This window comes from Vitis vinifera, chromosome 10, assembly GCF_030704535.1.
Source record: "Vitis vinifera cultivar Pinot Noir 40024 chromosome 10, ASM3070453v1".
NCBI lineage: Eukaryota > Viridiplantae > Streptophyta > Magnoliopsida > Vitales > Vitaceae > Vitis > Vitis vinifera.
In genome coordinates, this window is record NC_081814.1 from 9,825,451 (window position 1) to 9,847,603 (window position 22,153).

General features: G+C 35.7%; 1 protein-coding gene across 2 annotated transcripts in view; it reads right to left on the bottom strand.

The window, feature by feature from the left end:
- LOC100243465 (pre-mRNA-processing factor 39-2) overlaps window positions 1-14,007 on the bottom strand; it is a 56,067-nt gene extending 42,060 nt beyond the window's left edge. The window contains exons 1-2 of one of the 2 annotated variants that reach the window (XM_010657324.3): window positions 13,861-14,007; window positions 13,177-13,277 (exon numbers count right to left, since the gene is read on the bottom strand). In XM_010657324.3, coding sequence (XP_010655626.1) covers window positions 13,177-13,277; window positions 13,861-13,879 — 120 coding nt within the window. In that variant the 5' untranslated portion in view covers window positions 13,880-14,007. The remainder of the gene's footprint in view (window positions 1-13,176; window positions 13,278-13,860) is intronic. The other variant, XM_010657325.3, reaches the window with a different exon arrangement.
- Between the last annotated feature and the right edge of the window lie 8,146 nt (window positions 14,008-22,153).

A 22,153-nucleotide genomic window follows, 5' to 3' on the forward strand; every position in this document is an offset into this window, starting at 1 on the left:
AACCCCCATTTTTCCTCCCCTTTCTTCTAATAGTGAACGAAAAACTGTTGTAATTAATTGCGCACTCAAGTTTACGTAGTTCCCTCTCAAGACGAACGTCGAGAGATGATTCCTCTTTACGCCTGAGATTTTCACCCTACGCCATTTTTTTGCCTCCAAATTCTTCAAAAGGGAGTTAATCTCCTTCTCAAATCCCGCAACTAGCATCCCCACGAAGTTGCTAAAATGTACAAACTTGTTAGGAAGGTTAACAAGTCTTCCTCCAAGATGCAAGCATGCTCCAAGGCCTTAGAGGGTCCCGACTCCTCAGCCCTAATTGCCAACTCCTTACCCAAAGGATCCTTTTAATCACTTTTCAACATCTCCAACAGTCTACCATCCCGAAGCAACATCCAAAGTGGCCGACTCCCAGAGTCCAAAAGCACTAAGCTAGGAGAGCTAGGAAACATATTCGCCCCTTCCACGAAGGTTTTATCAATGAGCGCCACGCGAGAACACAATGCTTGCAATGGAGCTTTCCTTTCCACCTCATCTTCAACACGACTCCTGAAGTCAATCTCTTAGGTCTCGGTAGAAGAGACACCCCTTCGAGAAGCCATAGCAAACCTATTGATCCCTTAGCCACATCTAGAGAAACAATGCCCCCCCTTAAAACCTTCTCCCTTTCCAAATAAACCTCTTCCTATGTCTAGCCCACTTTTAACGAACCCTCCCCTATGAATCCAGAAGCCTTTTAAGTTACAAAAGCAAAAGGCCCAATAAGGCCTCCAAGGCCTTTTAAATCCTAATCCCCACCTAGCTAACTATTGAACGCAATATTCCCTATCTTATCAGCCTCTATAACCGACCCATTACAACAGGGACATGTGATCAATAGGCTCGCCCCTCCACTAGCGATCCAAAAACAAAGGCCTAGACTCCAACCCACCCATACATCCTACAACACCGGGCCCCACCAAACACACCCCTCCTTCTCCAATTATAACCCACTATTCCCTATCTTATCGACCTCTATAACCAGCCTATTACGGCCTTGGGTTTGGAGAGACATGTGGTCAATAGGCCCGCCCCTCCACTAGTGATCCAAAAACAAAGGCCTAGACTCCAACCCACCCATACATCCTACAACACTAGCCCTCACCAAACACGCCCCTCCAGCTATACTCCACTCACTTCGCTCTTGGTCTTCCCTTATTGCTGCAACTCTTGACCAGCTTAAAGCTGCATCTTCCCTTGTTTGACGATCCCTGCCAAAAGTCTGCACCATGACATCACTTGCAATACGCATTGGTTGCCTTTCCTTTCCCACTCTCACGCCGACGCGTGAACCACCCTCCACATCTTCCCTTTCCTCTTGACTGCAAGGCCCACTACACCTACTAGTCAAAGCCACCATTGAAGTATATCTTATCCTCTAGTTCAAATGGTTGGTTCATACAAGTAGCTATGAAATTTAAAATGTTTTCTACACCTTCAACTTTAACCCTTGGATCCATACAAGTAACTAAACAAAAAAGTGGTAGAATAATCTTCCAATATTTCAATAAAATAAAATAAAAAATCTATTTTTAGACATATTTCACTAAAAATGACACATTTTCTATCTTATTGAAACAAAACACTCATGTTGGAAATACATCTAAGTGTTATATAAGATGTAAGGGTATATACAGTAGAGAATTAGTTTTTTTTTTATAGGCAAAAGCAGAATTATATTAGAAAAGGGCACCTTGAGGAAAACCCAAAAGCATACAGGAAGTATACAAAAGGCACCTTAAGGCACAAACAAAAGAAGAGAAGATACAAAACCATCCCTCATCTAGCGCCTAGCCAATCAAAAAAACTAAGTAAAGGAAGAGGACCTTCATTTACAATTGACTTTGTCCACAACCAAAGATTACAAACAAAAGAATTTTTCAACCTATGAACCGAAAAATCCTCATTATCGAAGGCAATCCTATTTCTTTCCATCCAAACCGCCCAAAAAAGGCATAACGGGGCTGCCTTCCACACCTTTCTCCGCTTCTTGCCCAACATAAAGCCCTTCCATCCAATAAGGGTATCTCTAACCGAAAATGGGAGGACCCAAAACACTCCAAAAAGGGCGAACAATAACTCCCATAAAACTCTTGCCCTAGAGCAATGTATAAGAATATGATCAATAGACTCCTCTTCCTCACAGCACAGGAAACATCTATTAGCAAGAGCCCACCCCCTCTTTTTAAGCTCATCCATAGTAAGCACCTTACCCCAAGAAGCCTCCCAAGCGAAAAAGCTCACTTTAGGCACACTAGGGCTCCAGATCAAACCATGAGGGAAAAGACCAGCTCTTCTTGAAGATAGATCATTATAGAGGGATTTAACTGAAAAGATCCCATTCGAAGTCACTTTCCACAAGAGGAAAAAGCCTTACACCCCGGATTGTCAAAAGAAGCCTCTCCACCTCCTCCACCTCCCAATCATTGAAGGGCCTAGAGAATCTAGGACTCCAAACCCCTTCCTCTCCCGAAGAATCCCAAAACTCCTCTACCCAAGCCCCCTTCGAGGAGGCAAAAGCATACAAGGAGGGGAAGGAGTTGCAGAAGGCGTAGTTCCCACACATTTATCTTTCCAAAATTTTACCCTTCTACCATTCCCCACTGAAAAAACGACTTTATTTTGCATAAGGGCACCTTCCTTCCTAATTTCCTTCCAAAATCCTACTCCATAACTCTCCCTAACTTCTCTAGAAACCCAACCCCCTTCTTCCTCCCCGAACTTCCTACTAATGACATGCCTCCAAAAGTTCTCCCTTTCATTCGCAAAACGCCAATTCCACTTGCAAAGAAGGGCCCTATTAAGAATAGATAGACGTCTAACTCCCAAGCCCCCCTTCCTTTTGTCCAAACAAACGGTATCCCAATTAACTAGGTGAGGCTTCCTCTCCAAAGCACCCCCTCCCCACAAGAAATCCCTTTGAATTTTTTCCAACCTTAGACTAACCGCTCTTGGCATTCGAAGTAAAGACATCAAGTATATGGGCATACTTGACAATGTATTACGAATAAGAGTGATTCTCCCTCCTTTGGAAATAAATTGCCTCTTCCACAAGGCCAGCCGTTTCCGAAATCTTTCTTCCACCCCATCCCAAACGGCCACAAACTTATGGTTCGCCCCCAAAGGAATCCCCAAATAAGAAGAAGGCAGCCTGCCCACTTTACAGCCAGCCTCGAGAGCCAAAGTCTCCAAATTCTCCACTCTACCAACCGGCAAAATTTCGCTTTTGTCCAAGTTGATTCTCAAACCTGATATTGCTTCAAACCACATCAACAACCAGCTTAAGTGAACCATCTGATCTTCAAAAGCTTCACAAAACACTAAAGTGTCGTCAACAAACAACAAATGAGAGACCAAGGCCCCATCCCCACCCCTTCCATTGACTCTACAGCCTAATAGGAGCCCTCCCCCCACTGCTCTATGGATGAGCCTACTAAGGGCCTCCATTCCTATCACAAAAAGATAAGGGGATAGGGGGTCCCCCTGACGCAGCCCCCTTGAACTATTGAAGTAGCCTTCCGGAGTGCCATTGACCAAGACTGAAAACGTTGCTGTAAAGATGCACGAGGAGATCCACCAGGTCCACTTCTCCCCAAATCCCATGCTTTGCAAAAAAAACAGCAAAAAATTCCAGTTTATGTGATCGTATGCCTTCTCTAAATCCAATTTACATAACACCCCACTCTCGTTACGTTTCAACAAAGAATCTATTGCCTCATTGGCAATAAGGGCAGCATCAAGAATCTGTCTTCCTTCAACAAAGGCGTTTTGAGCTGAAGACACCACTTTGTCCACTACCTTCTTAAGCCTATTAGCTAACACTTTTGCCAACAGTTTATACAAACCGCCCACCAAACTGATCGGTCTAAAGTCTCTAAGGTCCTCGGCACCTGCTTTTTTTGGGATTAGGACTAAGAAGGTTGAATTTAGGCTCCTAACGAATCTTCCATGCTCGTGGAATTCTATTACAAAACCCATAACCTCTTCTTTGACAAAATCCCAACAAAATTGACAGAAACTAAGAGGGAATCCATCTGGACCCGGAGCCTTGTTCCCGTTCAGATCTGAGAGAGCCAGGAAGACCTCATCCTCTGAAAATACCTCCTCCAGTCTAGCTGCATCCTCATCTTCAATTCTATTAAAGTCCAAACCTTCCATAGATGGGTGCCATCCCCCCGAGTCAGTCAACAGGTCCTTAAAAGCTCCAACCACACCCCCCCTTATCTCCTACTCCTCTGTTAACCATACTCCGTCAACTTTAATCTTGGACAGACAATTTCTCCTTCTATGGGAATTAGCCATTTTATGAAAAAAGCCTGTGTTTCTATCACCCTCCCTCAACCATACTTCTCTTGATTTTTGTCTCCAAGAAACCTCCTCCATTAGAGCCCATTTTTCGAAGTCCCCCTTTGCTACCTTTCTAGCTTCCAGTTCCTCCAATGATAAGGGTCGAAGCTTCTCCTGACCATCCCAGAAATCCACCTTGTCCAAGGCCAATTTCTTATTAGCTCCCACCTGCCCAAAGACATCCTTATTCCAAGACTTTAAGATAGCCTTCAAAGCCTTCAACTTCTCAGCAAGGATGAAACTAAAAGATCCATTGAAACTTAGACTTTGCCACCACCCCTTCAACAGGTCCTTAAAGCCCTCCTCCTTAAGCCACATATTTTCAAACCGGAAAGGGACAGGACCTCTTCTAACCCCTCCCCCATCCAATAGAATAGGGAAGTGGTCGGACACAAGCCTAGGAAGAGTACACTGCATTGCCCCCTTAAAGTGACCCTCCCAGTCCTCCGACACCAAAAAACAATCTAGCCTAGACATAGCTTGATTGTTCAACCCTCCGCTCCAAGTGAATGGACCCCCCTGAAGAGGGAGATCCCTCAAGTCTAGGTCATCAATCACTTCCGAAAATCTTCTCATTGAAGAAGACAACCTCCCCCCTCTTCTACTCTCATTCGGAAATCTGATCAAATTGAAGTCTCCTCCGATACACCAAGGATCGCTCCAGAGCCCGCGAATGGCCCCTAGCTCTTCCCAAAACAGCTCTCTATATCTCTTCAAGGTAGGGCCATACACTCCTAAAAAAATCCAACTAAAGCCATCTTCACAGTTCTTGAACCGACAGGAAATGGAGAAGAGTCCCACCTCCATCCCTACCAGCTCCAACACTCTGTTATCCCAAAAAACCAGCACCCCTCCAGCTGCCCCCCTCGCATTCAGAACTCCCCATTCTAAAAATCTCCCTACTCCAAGACTTCTCACCACCCCTAAAGACATTTGAGACATTTTAGTCTCCTGCAAGCATACCAAGTCCACTTTTTGGGATCTGATTAAGGCCTTAATTAGACTCCTCTTATTTCTATCATTCACCCCCCGAACATTTCAAGATAAGATTTTAATCTTCATTTAAAACACAGAGCTCTATCCCCGTTTCTTCTATCCGAACCTTTCTTCCTGCTTTCTCCTTCATAATTAATCGATCATTCCAATTTTTTCACTTCCCTCTCAAACCTAGTCATTCCTGAAATTCCTTTCTTCTTGCCTTGATCCCTTCTGGTTTTCAGCCTTAACAATAATTTGAGAATTTCCCCTTCAACACCATCTGTCGTGAACCCCAGAGTCTTATTGAACTCAGCCAAGCTACTGTCATCCCAACTGCCACCCTGGTCCTCTTTTTCCTCCGAATCCTCACTCTCCTGCGACCTGATACCCATATTCTTTTCCCCCTCTATACCCGTCTCCCACGGACTACCGTCAGTCAGCACGGCACGCAACGGAGCTTGAAACCCAACCCCTTCGTCAATGACTACCGTACCCATAACACCCCCCACCACCATAGCCCAATCGCACCCAGAGAGAGGAGAAGAAGAGAAGAGGACCCGATCCCCCCCAAAGACATCGATAATGGACTCGTACCTGGAAGCCTCAGCTGACAGAGCTTCTTCGGTCATTCGTGCTCTCGCTTTCACCAATAGAGAGTAGTATCATAAAAAACCTTCAAGAAATTTAAAAAAGCTAAACATTTCTCCCAATCATCCAAAGTTATTTTAATTTCACCTACCTTACTACTGACATAATATGATAATATGTTATTATACCCTACACAATATTTTAACATTAGGCAAGTAGAATTCCAACGATGACCGATATCACGACAGAATTTCCTTTTCTTCAAACCAACCGATTTACATAAAGCATTAAATTCTTGTGATTTGTTAGATGGATAAATAAATTGTATAGCAATTTGGATAGCCTCTAATGAGCGAGATATTAATTTTAAATCATCTTGTACTATTGAGTTAATTATATGGTAAACTATTGAGTTAATTATATGGTAAACACATCTCACATGGAATATCTCACTTAGTGGACCTCCTCAAATTGCTCTTACAAATAAATTTATGACACTTGTACTGTTTGAAGTATTATCAAAGGTAATACTAAAAATTTTGCTTTGTATGTCAAACTCTTTAAAAACACTTGTAAGGATCATTACTTTGATTAGTCCATATTTCTGAAGTTATAAATATAATACAACTATGATTATCAAATTCTTTGATTATTAATAGTTTCTTATTTTCATAACTTTTAATTGTATCATTACAAGAAGTAATCTTAGGAATACTTTGATAGGTTGGTTGGGCATAGTTGAGCATGAAAGTTATAAATCTAGGCTCTTCTCCAAATGTGAATGGTAGGTTTATACTAGCTACCATTTAAGTTAACCCTTCTCTCAAGCTTTTTTTATTGTATATAAACGGGGACATTGGAGATGTACTAGATCCTATTTCGGTTTGACTTATTTGGGATTGCCTAGGGTCTAATGCACCATGTTTTTTGGTACATTATTTAGCATGTCTTCTAAGGTGACCTGTGTCACCATTAGCTTTGCACCTATATGCTTTTTTACAATATTTACAATATGCTAGATTTTCTACCCCTCCTCTTGTATTTAGTCTATTTATTATAGTGAAGTGATTCCATACTATAGATATGTGTCTACTAACCCTAGGTCTTTTGCCTGTAGAATCAAGTTATGGAAGGTTAGAGAAAGGGATACTAGTGAGGGTAGGTTCTACTCATCTTCAAAAGACTCAAATTCATTACATTCATCAATACCAAAGTCGAAGTTTTCAACATCTACGTAATAGGAATCCATTTTTAATTTTAGAGGAAAAAAATTAAGAAATGTAGAAGGAAGAAAACAATTAAACGAAAATATAGAATTAAAAAAGTAAATGAAATAATTAGAAATAAATACATCAACCTTGTGATGATAAACACTTGTAGAGTTAGTAGATATCTTTAGAACAAAAAAAAAAAAATTATAAGTAATGAACACCTTTGGAGAGTAGATAACCTGAAACTTTGAATTGAAAAACTTATAAACAATTTGAACTTAGAGAATTGTAGAAAGAGAGATTAGAGAGAATTGTAAACAATGTAAAGAGAGATAATAGAGAATTATGTGAGAAAGAATTAAAATAAGGGGTATTTATAGAAAATCATTAGTAAGTCATTTACTTATTTACCCTTAAAACTAGTAGTTATATAATTGTTAAAAAATGTATTATAGATATTTGACATGAAAAAATATTAATAGTGAGTGATTTACTTATTTATCCTTTAAACTAGTAGTTATATAGTTGTTGGGAGGAGTAATATAAAAATTTGATATGAAAAATAAAAATAAAAATAAAAAGCTATTAATTCACTTTTTATCTTAAAAATTAGTCGTTATATAGTTGTTAAAATGAGTATTATAGACATTTGACATGAAAAAAAAAAAGTAAAAAGTTATATTTGAAAAAGCCAAATGGGCCTACACGATGGCACGATAAGTCATCTCCTTAGGCCCAACATAGCCTAAAGGAGCGAGTCATACTAGAATGGCCCGCTACAGTAATTGGGTCGTTCCAGGCCACAAGCCAAAATGGATGGCCCAACCCATTGGACACCTCTACCTAAGGAGATGGCCCATCATGCCATCGTGTCGACTCATCAACTCACATGGCCTATAGTGCCAACCCGTTGTACTGGCATGTCATGCTAGCCCACTTTCCCATTTAAATATTACTTTTTGCTTTTTTTTTTCCTTTTTTGCATGTCAAATGTTTATAATACCCCTCTCAACAGCTATATAACGACTAATTTGAGAGGTAAAAAAGTAAATCAATAGTTATTTTTTATTTTTTCATATCATGTCTATATTACCCCTCTCAACAACTATATAATGGCTAATTTAAAGGATAAATAAGTAAATCAATCATTATTAATATTTTTTCATATCACATATCTATAATACCCCTTTCAACAATCATGTAAGGGTTAATTTTAAAAATAAATAAGTAAATGACTCACCAATGATTTTCTATAAATACCCTTCTCATTTTAATTCTTTCTCACACAATTCTCTATTCTCTTTCTTTACATCGTTTACAATTCTCTTTAATCTCCCTTTCTACAATTCTCTAAGTCCAAATTTTCTATAAGTTCTTCAATTCAAGGCTTCAAGTTATCTACTAAATATTCATTACTCATAAGTTCTTTTGTGCTAAAAATATCTACTAACTCTACAAGTATTTATTATTGTAAGGTTGAGGTATTTATATTTAGTTATTTCATTTATTTTTTTAATTTTATTCTTTCATTTAGTTGTTCTTGTCCTTCTACCTTTTTTTTTCTCTAAAATTAAAAATGAATTTTCATTACCTAGATGTTGAAAATCATGTAAGGTATAAGAACATATTATCAAATTATGTAAATAGTAAGGTAGATGAAATTAAAATAACTATAGATGATTGGAATAAAGGTTTGGCTTTTTTAAACTTCTTGAAGGTTTTTTATGATACTACTACCATGTGTTATTTTGTATATATCCCTACATCTTGTATATCACTTAGATATATTTACAACATTAGTGTTTAATTTCAACAATATAGGGAATGTGCCTACTTTAGTGAAATATGTTTACAAATGGAAAAAAAAAAATTAAAAATATTGGAATAATATTCCACCTTTTTTATTTGGCTACTTATATGGATTCAAGGATTAAAGTTAAAGGTATAGAAAACATTTTAAATATCATAGCTACTTGTATGAACCAACCATCCGAACCAGAGGGTAAAGCGTATGAACAATTAAACACCTTATATAAATATTATGAGAATAATATTTATATAACTCCATGTGCATTTGGAAATTATTCATTCTTTATGCAATTAGCTAAGGGAAAGAGACAAGTTGGTCCTTCAAGTAGGTGTAATCTTTCAAAATATTTAGATACCGATTACTTTTCATACTATCCACTAATGAAATCCAAAATTTTAATATTATGAAACGGTGGAAATCTCATGAATCCACCTTTCCTATGCTATCTAAAATGGCATGTAATCTACTAACCCCACCAATGTCTACTATAGCATTAAAATCTACTTTTTCTATAGCTGCAAATATAATTGAAAACAAGAGGACAAGACTCGCACCAAAGATGTTTGAAGGATTGGGAAGATGGACGCATAGGGCACCAAACTTTGAAGTTGAACTCAAGAATTTAGATAGACAAAGATGTTCAAGAGAATGATAAGGATGAAGAATGAAGATGAAAAAAGAAGAATGAATATTGAATAAGAAGACAAAAGTGCATATGAAAATTAAATAATCATATGTTGCCTGTTTTTTCTAAATCTATTAAATGTGACTCCTTTTTAGAGGTTGAGTAATGCTTATGATTGATAGTTGGATGGATGCCAACCTAGTTGGGATGTACTCAAACTATATAGTGATGCAATTCTCACCTTTTTTTTCCATTTTTTTCATGTAATTTGTTGAAATATTGAATAAAAGAGTTATATTTTTTATATTTCATTTTCTTTTATATTCCAATATTTAAAATTTATTATTATTTTGATATTTTAAAAAAACAAAAACAAATTCAAATATGATTTTTTTCCTATTTTTAAAAACAAAAATTAACATTTATATAAATTTTAAAATTACAAACTTGATAAATATTAAAAACTAAAAAAGTAAAATTATTAGAGATGTTTAAAGTAACAAAAAGAAATTTCATTTAATAATGAAAAAATATTAAGACAAAATGACTTGAAAAATTAAATTAAAAATTTTAACGACGTGAATGGCCCATCGGCACAACCCACAGGCACAATTGGTCCGCAAGCTCATGGGTTGTGTTGGGCCACTTATTTGGTTTGCTTGGGTCAGCACGGCACGACATGATTTTTAAGTGGGTCATGTTGGCCCGACACATTAGCCCGTAAAGGCTCCCTAAAAATTAGGTTACGCTAACCCAACATGGCCCATTTGACACCTCTACCATGACCATCTCCCACTTCCCTCGAGCACTATCCCCCTTCTTCTTCCTCAAATTTTTGAGTAATAACTCACTTCTAAAGAGATTACCACTTAGTCATGAATCTCCAACACCAGTTACCAAGAAGAGCCTTGTTCAAAATAGAGAGATTTCTAATGCCTAGGCTTGTGCTCTTTTTGCCAAGCAAGTAATAAGCCACTTGACAAAACGGGGTTTTTTTGCAAGCTTTACCCCACCCCAAAAGAAGTCTCTTTAGATTTGCTTCAACCCTCAGGTCACTTTTTTCGAGACAATGAATAGAAACATGCAATAAATTGGAAGACTAGAAAGAGCACTTTTAATTAAAGTGAATCTCCCTCCTTTTGATAGATATTGTCTCTTCCCTTAAGCGAACCTCTTTTGAAACCTCTCCTCTCCTAAGTCCCAAATTATTGCTAATTCAAACAAAGTTCCTAGTAGCAAACCTAAGTAAATACAAGGAGATGTCCCACCCTACAACCCAAAAAGATAGCTAACATCTTCGTATAGCCATCATCCCCAATCAAAATGAGCTCACTCCTCTAAATTAATTTTCAAATTGGATTTTATTTTATTTTTTTCATGAGGTTTTTTGGCCTCAAGCAACATAAATGAGCAACTCAAATAGGCTTTTCGTACTTTTTGTATAACCCCATTGTATAGTGGGGGTTTACTATGTTCTTTTTTATCAGGTTTGTATTTCTTGAGGAGGATTCATCATCCTTCTCATGTTCAATTTATTCTTAATTAATACATATGATTTTTTCTTATCAACTATCTATATATATATATATTCCAATTGTTCTTGTCTAGTGTCATAGAAAACAAAAGTGTCATCAGCATACAATAAGGGAATCATGTCTTGCCCTTTGCCACCACTTCTACCCGCCTTGAATCCCAAGATGAAACCCCCTTCCTTTACCCTCAACAAAATCTTATCAAGCGCCTCTATGGCCAAAATGAATAAATAAAGGAGATAGGAGGTCTCCCTACCTCAACCCTTGGGAACTCTAGAAGAAATCAATCAAAGCCCCATTGACTAGCATTGAGAATTTTATTGTAAAGCTACACCATCTAATCAAAACCCATCTTCTTCAAAAACCCCATCAGGAACTCCCAATTTATATAATCATATCCCTTCTCAATATCCATTTTACAAATTATACCACTAATGTTGCTCTCCATCCTCCAATCAATGCCTCATTTGTGATGAAAGAAGATAGCGTCCAAAATTTGTGCGCCCTTCACAAAAGCATCTTGGTAGTTAGACACCACTTGTCCCACTTAGACCTTCACCAAAGGCTTATATAACCACCACACTACCACCCCCCACCCACAACCCCAATGGGTCTGAATTCCTTCAAATCCTCTACTCCACATTTCCTAGGGATCAAGACCAGAAAAGTGGCATTAAGACTTCTTTCGAAGGAGTTATTCTTTTTAAAAAATCCCTAGAAAAAAACCAATCACCTCCAATTCAACAAAATCCCAACTTAACTACCAAAAAGCCATGGAAAGTCGTCATGCCCTAGAGCTTTATCCCCACATAAACTAGACATGGCAAACCATACTTCCTCCTTAGAGAACGGACACTCCAAGCTTCTAGCATCCATACTCTCCAACACTACGAAAGTCAAACCATAACTGTTGATATCGAGTCTCTAATCCCCTACTTTGGATAAAAAGACTTTGGAAAGCCCTACCCACCCCCTCCTTAATATCAACCTCCTTAGAAAACTCTTCGTTTATTCTTCTCTAGCCAAAAGATTCCTTGTGCTACACATAGAGGCCATTTGATGGAAGACCCTAATGTTTCTATCCCCCTCCTTTAGTTAAGTAAGGTCGAGTAAATCGAGAATAATGATGTAAAAGGCATAAAGTGTGGAAATCGAAAATATAGTTAATTTGTAAATAAATTTTAATTGAATATCATATAATAGGAAAAAGGAAATTGGCATGAAAAAATTGAAAAAAAAATAAAATTTATATAAGAGTGTGCTTAAGCGCTCTCAAGGGCCCTAACGCTTAAGTGATCTTATATGGCGCTCAAAAGCACGACACTGCTTTGACCAAATTAGTCAGTTTTTAAGCTCTCCTGAGTTTCTTAAATCGGTTTTTGGTAAAACAAGGTTTCTAAATTGTGTACAAGTTTAATAGAGTTTATCCTGTGTATATGTATATGTATGCCTAATATTGCAATTTCACACTTTATGCTCCAAAACTTTACTTCAATCACTTTCTATGCTTAGGGAACCCTGGAAATTTAAACAATTAATGACGTTGAAAATAAGAACACTTATGACCTTTTGACTAGACCAATAAATAAATTTTGGGATGAAATTCACATTGAATTTACATAAGATCCCAACCCCTTTGGTAAATTTTTATAGGAAATGGTTTTCACTCATCTCCCTCAACTCTTATGGAACTATCTTATCTAAAAACGTCATTTGTTGCCTAAATTTTGACAATATAATTCTTATAAAAAAAGATTATGTAGATGCAAAAAAATAAAATAAAATTACTACTTTTCATCAGTTAGTGAAATGGGAATACAAGAAGCAACCAGGAAACTCAAAATTAAAATGAAAACAGAAATCCTTTTTGCTTAGGAACATTTAGATCAAAAGCTATGGAGTTGTCAAGAGCAAAAAGAATAATGCATCCTACAATAGTGACAACATCAATTTAAAGCCAACAGCTCAAAGAGAGAATAAATAAATGAGAAGCACAAAATTGAAAAAGGAAAAATCAGAAATGATTTAAAATGTATGCAGATAACATACCGGATATGTTTTTTCAATATTTGAAATAAGTGAAGTCCAGGCATCAAAGCCTAATAAGCCTTTGGCAACAAATTCAGGAAGTTTGAGCACATCAAAGTCGACTGTGGAAAAGACGGGATAATTTTAACAGCAAATTGTTAGTATCCGTTATGAAGAAATTATTTAAGCAATTAAAAAAAATAAGCTCACTTTGAAGTATAACTTGATAAAGAGAATCACACATTTTAACAGAAAATCATAGATTCAATCTGCAGATTTTCTCTTTCTCTAAAAGTTAAAAGAGAACATTGGTTTTCCAGCAAAAATAACCTAAGAGCGTTCCTATTTTTATGCAAACATGGACCATTCTCTAACCCTAGGTCTTTGGGGACTCTTCAAACTCCCGCACAACCAAGCTTGAGCAACACTGTTTAGGCTCATTCACACATAGGGCATCTCAATTCAGCCAATACAATATTGAAAGTCACATTACCGACCGAGTCGGACTCGCAAAGTCTGCATGACACATGAGAATGAAAGATATTGGATGTGTTATTTTTTTCTTCTTTTTTTTTCTTGGAAAAAAAATCAGATAACCTTTTCTCTGCCATCGAAATTGGTTTTTGAAATCGATGATTCCAGAATTTGGAAAATAAAATGAAAACATTGAGCAAAGGGATTGAAATCAGAGAGATTTAAGTTTACCCGAACAATCGTCTTCCATGGAAATCAGAAGTTCGGCATCGCACAGAAATCCCTAATTGTAAGAGAGAAGAATAGGAGAGATTTCCGTGTAGGGTTTAAGGAAAGCAGTGATTTCTCAGTTAGCTCCTGCGTTTTGGATTTTGTCTTGTCCTAGTTTTGTTAACCTTGTTTATATATAAAATTAAATAAAAAATTATTTTTTATTTTTTAACACATAAAATAAAATATATGTTTTAATAAAAATAAATTATAAAAAATATAATATTTATTTATTTATAAATCATGTTTACTTTTAATATAATTGAAATTTAAAAAAATTAAATGAAGTTATTATAAGAACTTTCTCTTTTTTTTTCTTGGATAAGGATCACATATCAAGCCTACTTATTGTATTTCTAAGCCTAGAACAAGAAGGACAATGATAACACGATTAAAAAAAAATGACATAACACGAATATTAACAAGTTATAGATTAAATGTGATCATTTTATATCATTATCTTTTCAACTTATATAACTTGTTTAATAAATAAATCGTGTTCAAATTTGACTACTTAATCTGCCTAACCCATTATTAACTTATCATATCACGTTAAGATAACTAATTTATGATCCAACCTATTTATACTCTATTTAATTCATATAGATTTATTATTTTTTATATATTTAAAAGTTACAAATTTAAAAATATTTTTAAATTATAAATATCATATAATTCAAAAATTATACAATTAATTAAAATAATTGTGAAATAAGTAAGACTAATTTATTTATAAAAAAAAAAAAAAAGATAAGGGTGAATTGGAAGTTAAAACTTTTTCAAAAATCTATTCATATACAATAACAATTGAACCAAATATATAAATAGACAATGTAAGAGAGATGAAGACTTTTTTTATAGTGGTTTGACAAACTCACTTGCGTCTACTCTCCTTGATTTCCTATCTTAATGAGGATCCCACTAACCAAGGCTTCAATTCTTACACTTTGATTTACAACTCCAATCAACACTACACTCATTTCAAGTTCAATACCAACTTGAAGCTTCACTCACTCGACCTTTCCTTAATAGATGAAATTTTACAACACTCAATCATAGCATAAGTTGAGTTCAATACAAATCAATAGTAGGATGAATACAATATATATATATATATATATTTAAACACAACAAATCAAAGCACAAAATGAGCAAATAAAAATATATTAAGTTAAAGAATTCAAACTCCAATTTTATAGTGGTTTGGCACTTCCTTGCCTACGTTCACTCTCCTCAAACTCCTAACCAAGTGAAGGTTCCACTGACTTGAAGCTTCAACCAAGCTTCTAATCACCTTTATACTTGGATTCCAACTCCAATGAACTCTTACATAATCTCTTAAAGTTTCAACTCACTCAAAGGCTTAAACACTCAATTGACAAATATGAATCTCTCAACCTAGCTAAACAATGACTCAAATACAACTCAAAACTAGGATGAATCACAAAGGTGCACTAAAAAGTATGCAAATGGAGATTTAATGCACCAAGAAAAGAATGAGAGCTTTCAAGACAAGAACAAATAGGTAGACAAATAAATGCAAGTATTCTCTACTTCATAAATGAAGTGAAGCTCTCCATTTATTATAACCTCGGGAGCAAAAAAAAAACCAAAAAATAGCCTCAACTGGTCGAGCTGGGGGTCGACCTGTTCACTAGCTGTTAGAGCATTTAATGTTTGACAAGTGATTGTTACCCTCGTTTAAACCTCGATCGGACCTCGATTAGGAAGACAAATACCTCGACCGAAAAAGAAATGCTACTAGAAGAGAGTGGGTGTTTTTTGCATCTCTCAACCAGACATCGACAGGGAAGAGGGAACTGGTCGATCGGTACCCTGGCTGGTTGAGCCGGTTTGGACAGTAGCTCGACCAGTTCACCATTTTTTGCCCGAAAACCTATCTTTTTATGTTATTTTCTCTTATAACACTTAGGAAAGGTCTTTAGGTAAATTAATATGCCAATTTTGAAACGATTTGCCTAATATTCATTTGATAAAACTTGGGTTTTGATGGAAATGTAACTTTAAATAATAAACCGAGTTTTTCAAAGATGCATGAAATGATATGTAAATCATAAGTGCACTCATGCATTCATCTTACATATGTTTTCTATAATTAAAAGGTCTTCCAAAGGTCTTGATATTGCATCCATTAGGTTATTTGATGAATTTCCAAATTAACACTTGAAATTATTTATAATTCAAACCAATTAGTAACTTAACTATAATTTGTTATTATCAAAACATGATTAGGAGAACCTTTGGGCTAACATAAACCTTGATTGATTGAACTCCGGTGTGACCGATTAGTTAGCTGTTAGAGCATTTAATATATTGCAAGTAATCATTTGTTTTTTTTAAGGCTCGACCAACCCTTAATTAGTGCTAGATTAGGAAAGGTTGAGCCTTTACTGGTGGTACCAAGGTTATAGAAGAGATAAAAGGTTTACAATTCATTTAACCTGTTATTGATTGGGAAAACCCAACTAGTTGAATTAGTTTGATTGATTGATAGTTTCTTTGGTTGTTTGAACCTTTTTTAACCTAAAAACCTTACTTTTTCAATCCTAACCTCCCCAACACTTAGAGAACTCATTTTGAAAACCTTACAAGTCAATTTTGAAGGAATTTAAGCTAAGGTTTTGAGGTAAAAATCGTATTCATTCAATTTTTAAATGTTTAAAGTCACTTTTGTGAACAATTAAGTATGAATGAATGCATGAAAATCAATTTAATTCTAATTGTACACAAAAAAATACGATCTTATAAAATTTTCTAAACATTACGAGTCTTTAATAATTCATTTCTTCATGTCATTTGAATATATTTTAAGTAAACTTTAGCTTTCTTTTGATTTTCTCATTAAAACCCGAAACTTTATTTAATTTAAACATGTTAGTATCCTTAATCATGTTTTGTTATCATTAAAACATACTGAAAAGAACCCTTGAGCTCATAGTAACATATCAATAAAAATATTAAAAGTATTTTATAGTCAAAACATTAAATAAAATACTAAACAAGTATAGAATTAAATTTTAATTTATTTTCTATATTATTAAATACATTAAGAATTCATATCTTAGTAACTCTTACATAAAATATAATAATTCTTTTAAACTTACATTAAAGCAATAATGAATTTTAAAACTATTTAAAAAAATACTAATTAAATGTTGAAAAATTAAAAGCATTTTTAAAAGATATAAGATACAAGCATACTTTTTATATAAGGTTGTCAAATTTTATATAGGATTTATTACTGTTTTTTATTTTTAAAACAGAAAAATAAAGTGTATCAAATGAGTATTAAATTAATTAAGATTTAAGATTTCAAAGTCAAGGCATCTAAAAGGCATTTTAAAAATAATATTTTTTATAAATTTGAAATAAGTTAAACATATCATGATTGTGTTAATGTATTAAAAATTGTCTTAGTGGATTAGAATCATGTTCACAAAGTAGGTAAATACTTTGTATATTTGAAAACACTTTTTAAAAGTTTAAACTATAAAGTTTCAAACTTAAAGAAAGTGAAAAATTCTCACATCCTTGAATTTTTAGATTTTTTTTTTAAACGGTTTTAACAACATAGGGTAAATTTTTGTTTTGTGTATAAGAGTTCTTTTGCATAGGATTTTCTATTCTTAAAAATATAAAATAAAAAACATATTCAAACACAACATTACTTTATTTATTTATTTATTTATTTATTTACTTAGTTTGTCAACAAATTAAGAAAAATAAAGCAAAAGAAAAAAGAAAAGTATAAATAATTATTTCGCTTTTAAATAAGGATTTTTCATATGCACATCATTATTTGTTGTGTCAGTGAAAATTTTAATGCAGATAAGGTTAGTTCAAAGACATAAAGATAAAATCAATGATGAAAATTTTAGGATATATCGCGGATATATCCTCGAAATTTTAGTGTATTGGCAGCCACCGATATAAATATTGGGAAGATATTTCGGTGGGATGATATTTCCACGAATTTAGCAAGTTTTCACTGATTTTTCATGTTTTTGTCGATTTAAGGTGATTTTACCGATTTTTTTTGTTGTGATCAACTCGGTCAAAGGTCTAGTCAACATTGCTGGCTCAGTCAAAGCATGGTGAAACCCTAAAAAATTCAGCAATTTTGGCTTGTTGCAAACACTGGGACTTGAACCTAGGCTAAAATAAGCAAACTCAGCTTGGTGTTACAAGATGCTTCAAATGACCCTCCCCATGGGCTTATATAGGAGAAGTTCTGGAGACTCCTAGAGCCATCTACACTAAGACATTGGTTGGAAGAGTGTGGAAGGTTCTAGAGATGCCTAAAGATGTCCACACATCTCTACACTATAGTGGAAGGCATGAGAGGAGTCCAAGGCTTTCTAGAAAATTCTAGAGATCTCTTGTATATTTTTGTACATAGGGTTGTACATAGATTAGTGTAGAGAGTTCTAGAATATTCTTGATTTGTAAGAAACCCTCCAAGGTTCCAGAGAGTTCCATTGGTGCCTATAAATAGGTGAGACCCTCATTTGGCCAAGGCACCACCCAAATCACATCCTAACCAAGCAAGTGAGCTTCCAAGCACTTGTAAAGGCTTCCTTGAGTTAATAAGAGCTTCCATTCTTTAAAGAGTTGCCTACTAAGCTTCTTAAGCTTTCGAGTCGTGAGCGTCTTAGCATAGCAAGCTAAGCATTGGGAGCAAGGCTGACTTAGTAAGATCAAACGTCTTGACTTGTCTAAGTGCCGCACGAGCTTAGTGAATGACTAAGTCCGTGACAAGTTGTATCAGAGCGTGGCTACGAAGCGGGCATAGTAAAGGAAGCATGTCGGGCTCTAACGTGGAGGAGACTAGCGAGCAAACCTGTGGGAGGGAGACTGAGCCTACTACATGGGGCAGGGGCAAAAAGGATAAATCTCGTGATGTCGTTGCCAACATGGATGCAAGGTTAGCCAAGGTGGAGCTAGCCATGACGGACACTCGGGAGGAGTTGGTCTTGATCGAGCAGGGCATGGAGAAGGGCTTAGAGGATCTAAGGGAGCAGATCCAAGACCTTCGTGAGAGGATGCTAGTCTCACAGGTTCAGTTAGTGTCGCACGAGGAGTTTGTGTCCTTCCAAGGAAAGGTCTTGAGCATGTTTGCTAGCATGAAGTCAAGGATAGAGGCCTTGGCCACTCGAATAGAGTCCCGAGACCAGGAAGTTAGGCAGGAGTTGGCCATCTACAAGGCTGCTGTGTCGGCACGGGTCATGGCCACACATGAGGCATCTAGGGTGGAGGTGCCAAAGCCACATAGGTTTAGTGGCAAGAGGCATGCTAAGGAGCTGGATAACTTTTTGTGGCACATGGAGCGTTACTTTGAGGTCATTGCATTGATGGATGAAGCCACTAAGGTATGCACCGCGACCCTCTACCTCACCAATAATGCTACTCTATGGTGGTGTCGACGGTTTGCCGACATGGAGAAAGGCATTTGCACCATAGAGACGTGGGAGGAATTCAAGAGGGAGATCAAGAGGCAGTTCTACCCCGAGGACGTGGTTTACCTAGCTAGGAAAAACATGAGGTGTCTCAAGCACAAAGGCTCGATACGCGACTATGTCAAGGAATTCTTTTCACTCATGCTTGAGATTCCTAACATGACTGAGGAGGAGTTGTTATTCAACTTCATGGATAACCTACAAGGGTGGGCCAAGTAGGAATTGAGGCATCGAGGTGTTCAAGACTTAGCCACTGCCATGACAATAGTAGAGTCTTTAATGGATTATAAGAAGGGAGACTCCTCCAAGGTTAAGTCTTTAGAGGATTGCCACACCATGGGTGGGGGAGACAAGGTTCCAATGGACCACAATGCTTTTAAAAAGGGATCAAGCAAGACGCCTAACGTCCAAGAAGGAATGAGTAAGGCGGAAAGGAAGGAGTTTACGCCTAAAATCAAATGCTTCCTATGTGATGGTCTACATTGGGCACGTGATTGTCTAAAGAGGAAGGTGCTTAGTGCCATGATCAAGGAGAGGGAACAGGAGGACAAAGCACATATGGGCTCAATGCAGCTATTAGGTGCCCTCCAATTCAACTCAAAGCCTAGTACGCCTAAGACCTCCTTACTAGCAGGGGTGCAAGTAAAGAAGGAAAAAGGGGAGCGAGCTGAGGTAGCCCGCACACATATGGAAGAGGTCACCAAGGGAAAGGTGAACTCAATGGGTAAGAGGAAGCAACACTCTAAGCATCGAAAGTGCACGAGTTTGCATCCATCTGAAGCCTCACGAGAGAAGAAGGTGAAGAATATCCTGGCTGAACGGGTCACCAGGAGACAAGAGGTCCCTCATGTGATAGAGTATCTAATCCAATGGAAATGACTACCTAAGAGGCAGGTAAGTTGGGAACATGTAGATACCTTGAGAAGATTTTGGAAACACATTGAGAGGTTTCAGAAAGAGGCAACGACGAGGACGTCGGCGGCATAGGTGAGGGAGAGTGTCACAAGATGCTTCAAATGACCCTCCCCATAGGATAATATAGGAGTAGTTCTGGAGACTCTTAGAGCCATCTATAGTAAGACATTGGTTGAAAGAGTGTGGAAGGTTCTAGAGAGGAGTCCAAGGCTTTCTACACTATAGTGGAAGGCATGAGAGGAGTCCAAAGCTTTCTAGAAAATTATAGAGATCACTTGTATATTCTTGTACATAGGGTTGTACATAGATTAGTGTAGGGAGTTCTAGAATATTCTTGATTTGTAAGGAACCCTCAAAGGTTCCAGAGAGTTCCATTGGTGCCTATAAATAGGTGAGGCCTTCATTTGGTCAAGGCACCACCCAAATCACATCCTAACCAAGCAAGTGAGCTTCCAAGCACTTGTAAAGGCTTCCTTGAGTTAATAAGAGCTTCCATTCTTTAAAGAGTTGCCTACTAAGCTTCTTAAGCTTTCGATTCGTGAGCGTCTTAGCATAGCAAGCTAAGCATTGAGAGCAAGACTAACTTAGCAAGATCAAGCGTCTTGACTTGCCTAAGTGTCGCACGAGCTTAGTGAACGACTAAGTCTGTGACATTGGGCTCACTACTGGGCTAAATTGCTTCCTCATTATATTGTATGCACTAGAATAAACATATACTAAAACCTTCATAAAACAAAATATTAAAAAATATTTTAATAAACAAATTAATTATAATTCTTTTATTTTTAAATTTCATTTAATTGATCACTAAAAATATAAAAAATTATTGTGATAATTTTCTTAACAATTTTTTTATATAATTTATATATTAATTAAATATAAAAAAATATAAATATTAAAAAAATTATTCATATATCATTATTTATTTTATATTATTTAATACAGTTAGATTAAAATGAATCATAAGTTTAATATTAAATATATTTTAAAATTATACATACCATAATCAAATATCACAATATTATTATCAAATAATATTTGATGTAATTTAATAATAAATATAAACTTATAAAATTCATATTTTTTTATCAACGCATACGATATTATTATCAAATATAATTGATTATATCATATGCATATATCATTTTTTATAAAAACAACTTTAAAATGTTTATTATTATTTATTATATAATTTTTCTTAATATTTCCATGAATTTTGATTAATTTTAGACTCACCAATATTTTGTATCAAAATATCTGTCGATATATATGATATATCCATAAAATCGAAGTACCGATATATTCATGATTACCGATATTTTCATCATTTAATTAAATAATCACACACACAGTACATGAGATTTTAACATGGTTCGATCGATCGAATCTTTCTACCATACCATAAAAAAATATTACAAATGACAAAATAATTATTAAGTTCCCGAAACATCCCATGTTTCCCCACTCTTTGTATCTGTACTCTACCACGAGCTCCATCTTTCCGTCTCGTATAGTCTCTATAGGGTCATCTTCATTTCATAATTTTTTTTCCCTTGTGATTTAAAATATTTATAAAAATATTTTTAACAATTTTCCTTATTTTATAACAAATCTAATATTACAATAATACATCAACTTATGAAACATTCTATACAATATTCTTTATAAAACGAATCTATATTGATTAAGAATTTTGGATACTTTCCAACATTGTTTACTAATTAATATATTTATATTACACGTTTTCAAGATTGCAAAATTAATCAATAATTAAAATATGAGGGTAATTATAGTGAAAGGAGGTGTGTTTTCTCGTAGGTAATATTGAATCTAACTAGTAAATGCATTTGATCTTTTATAGC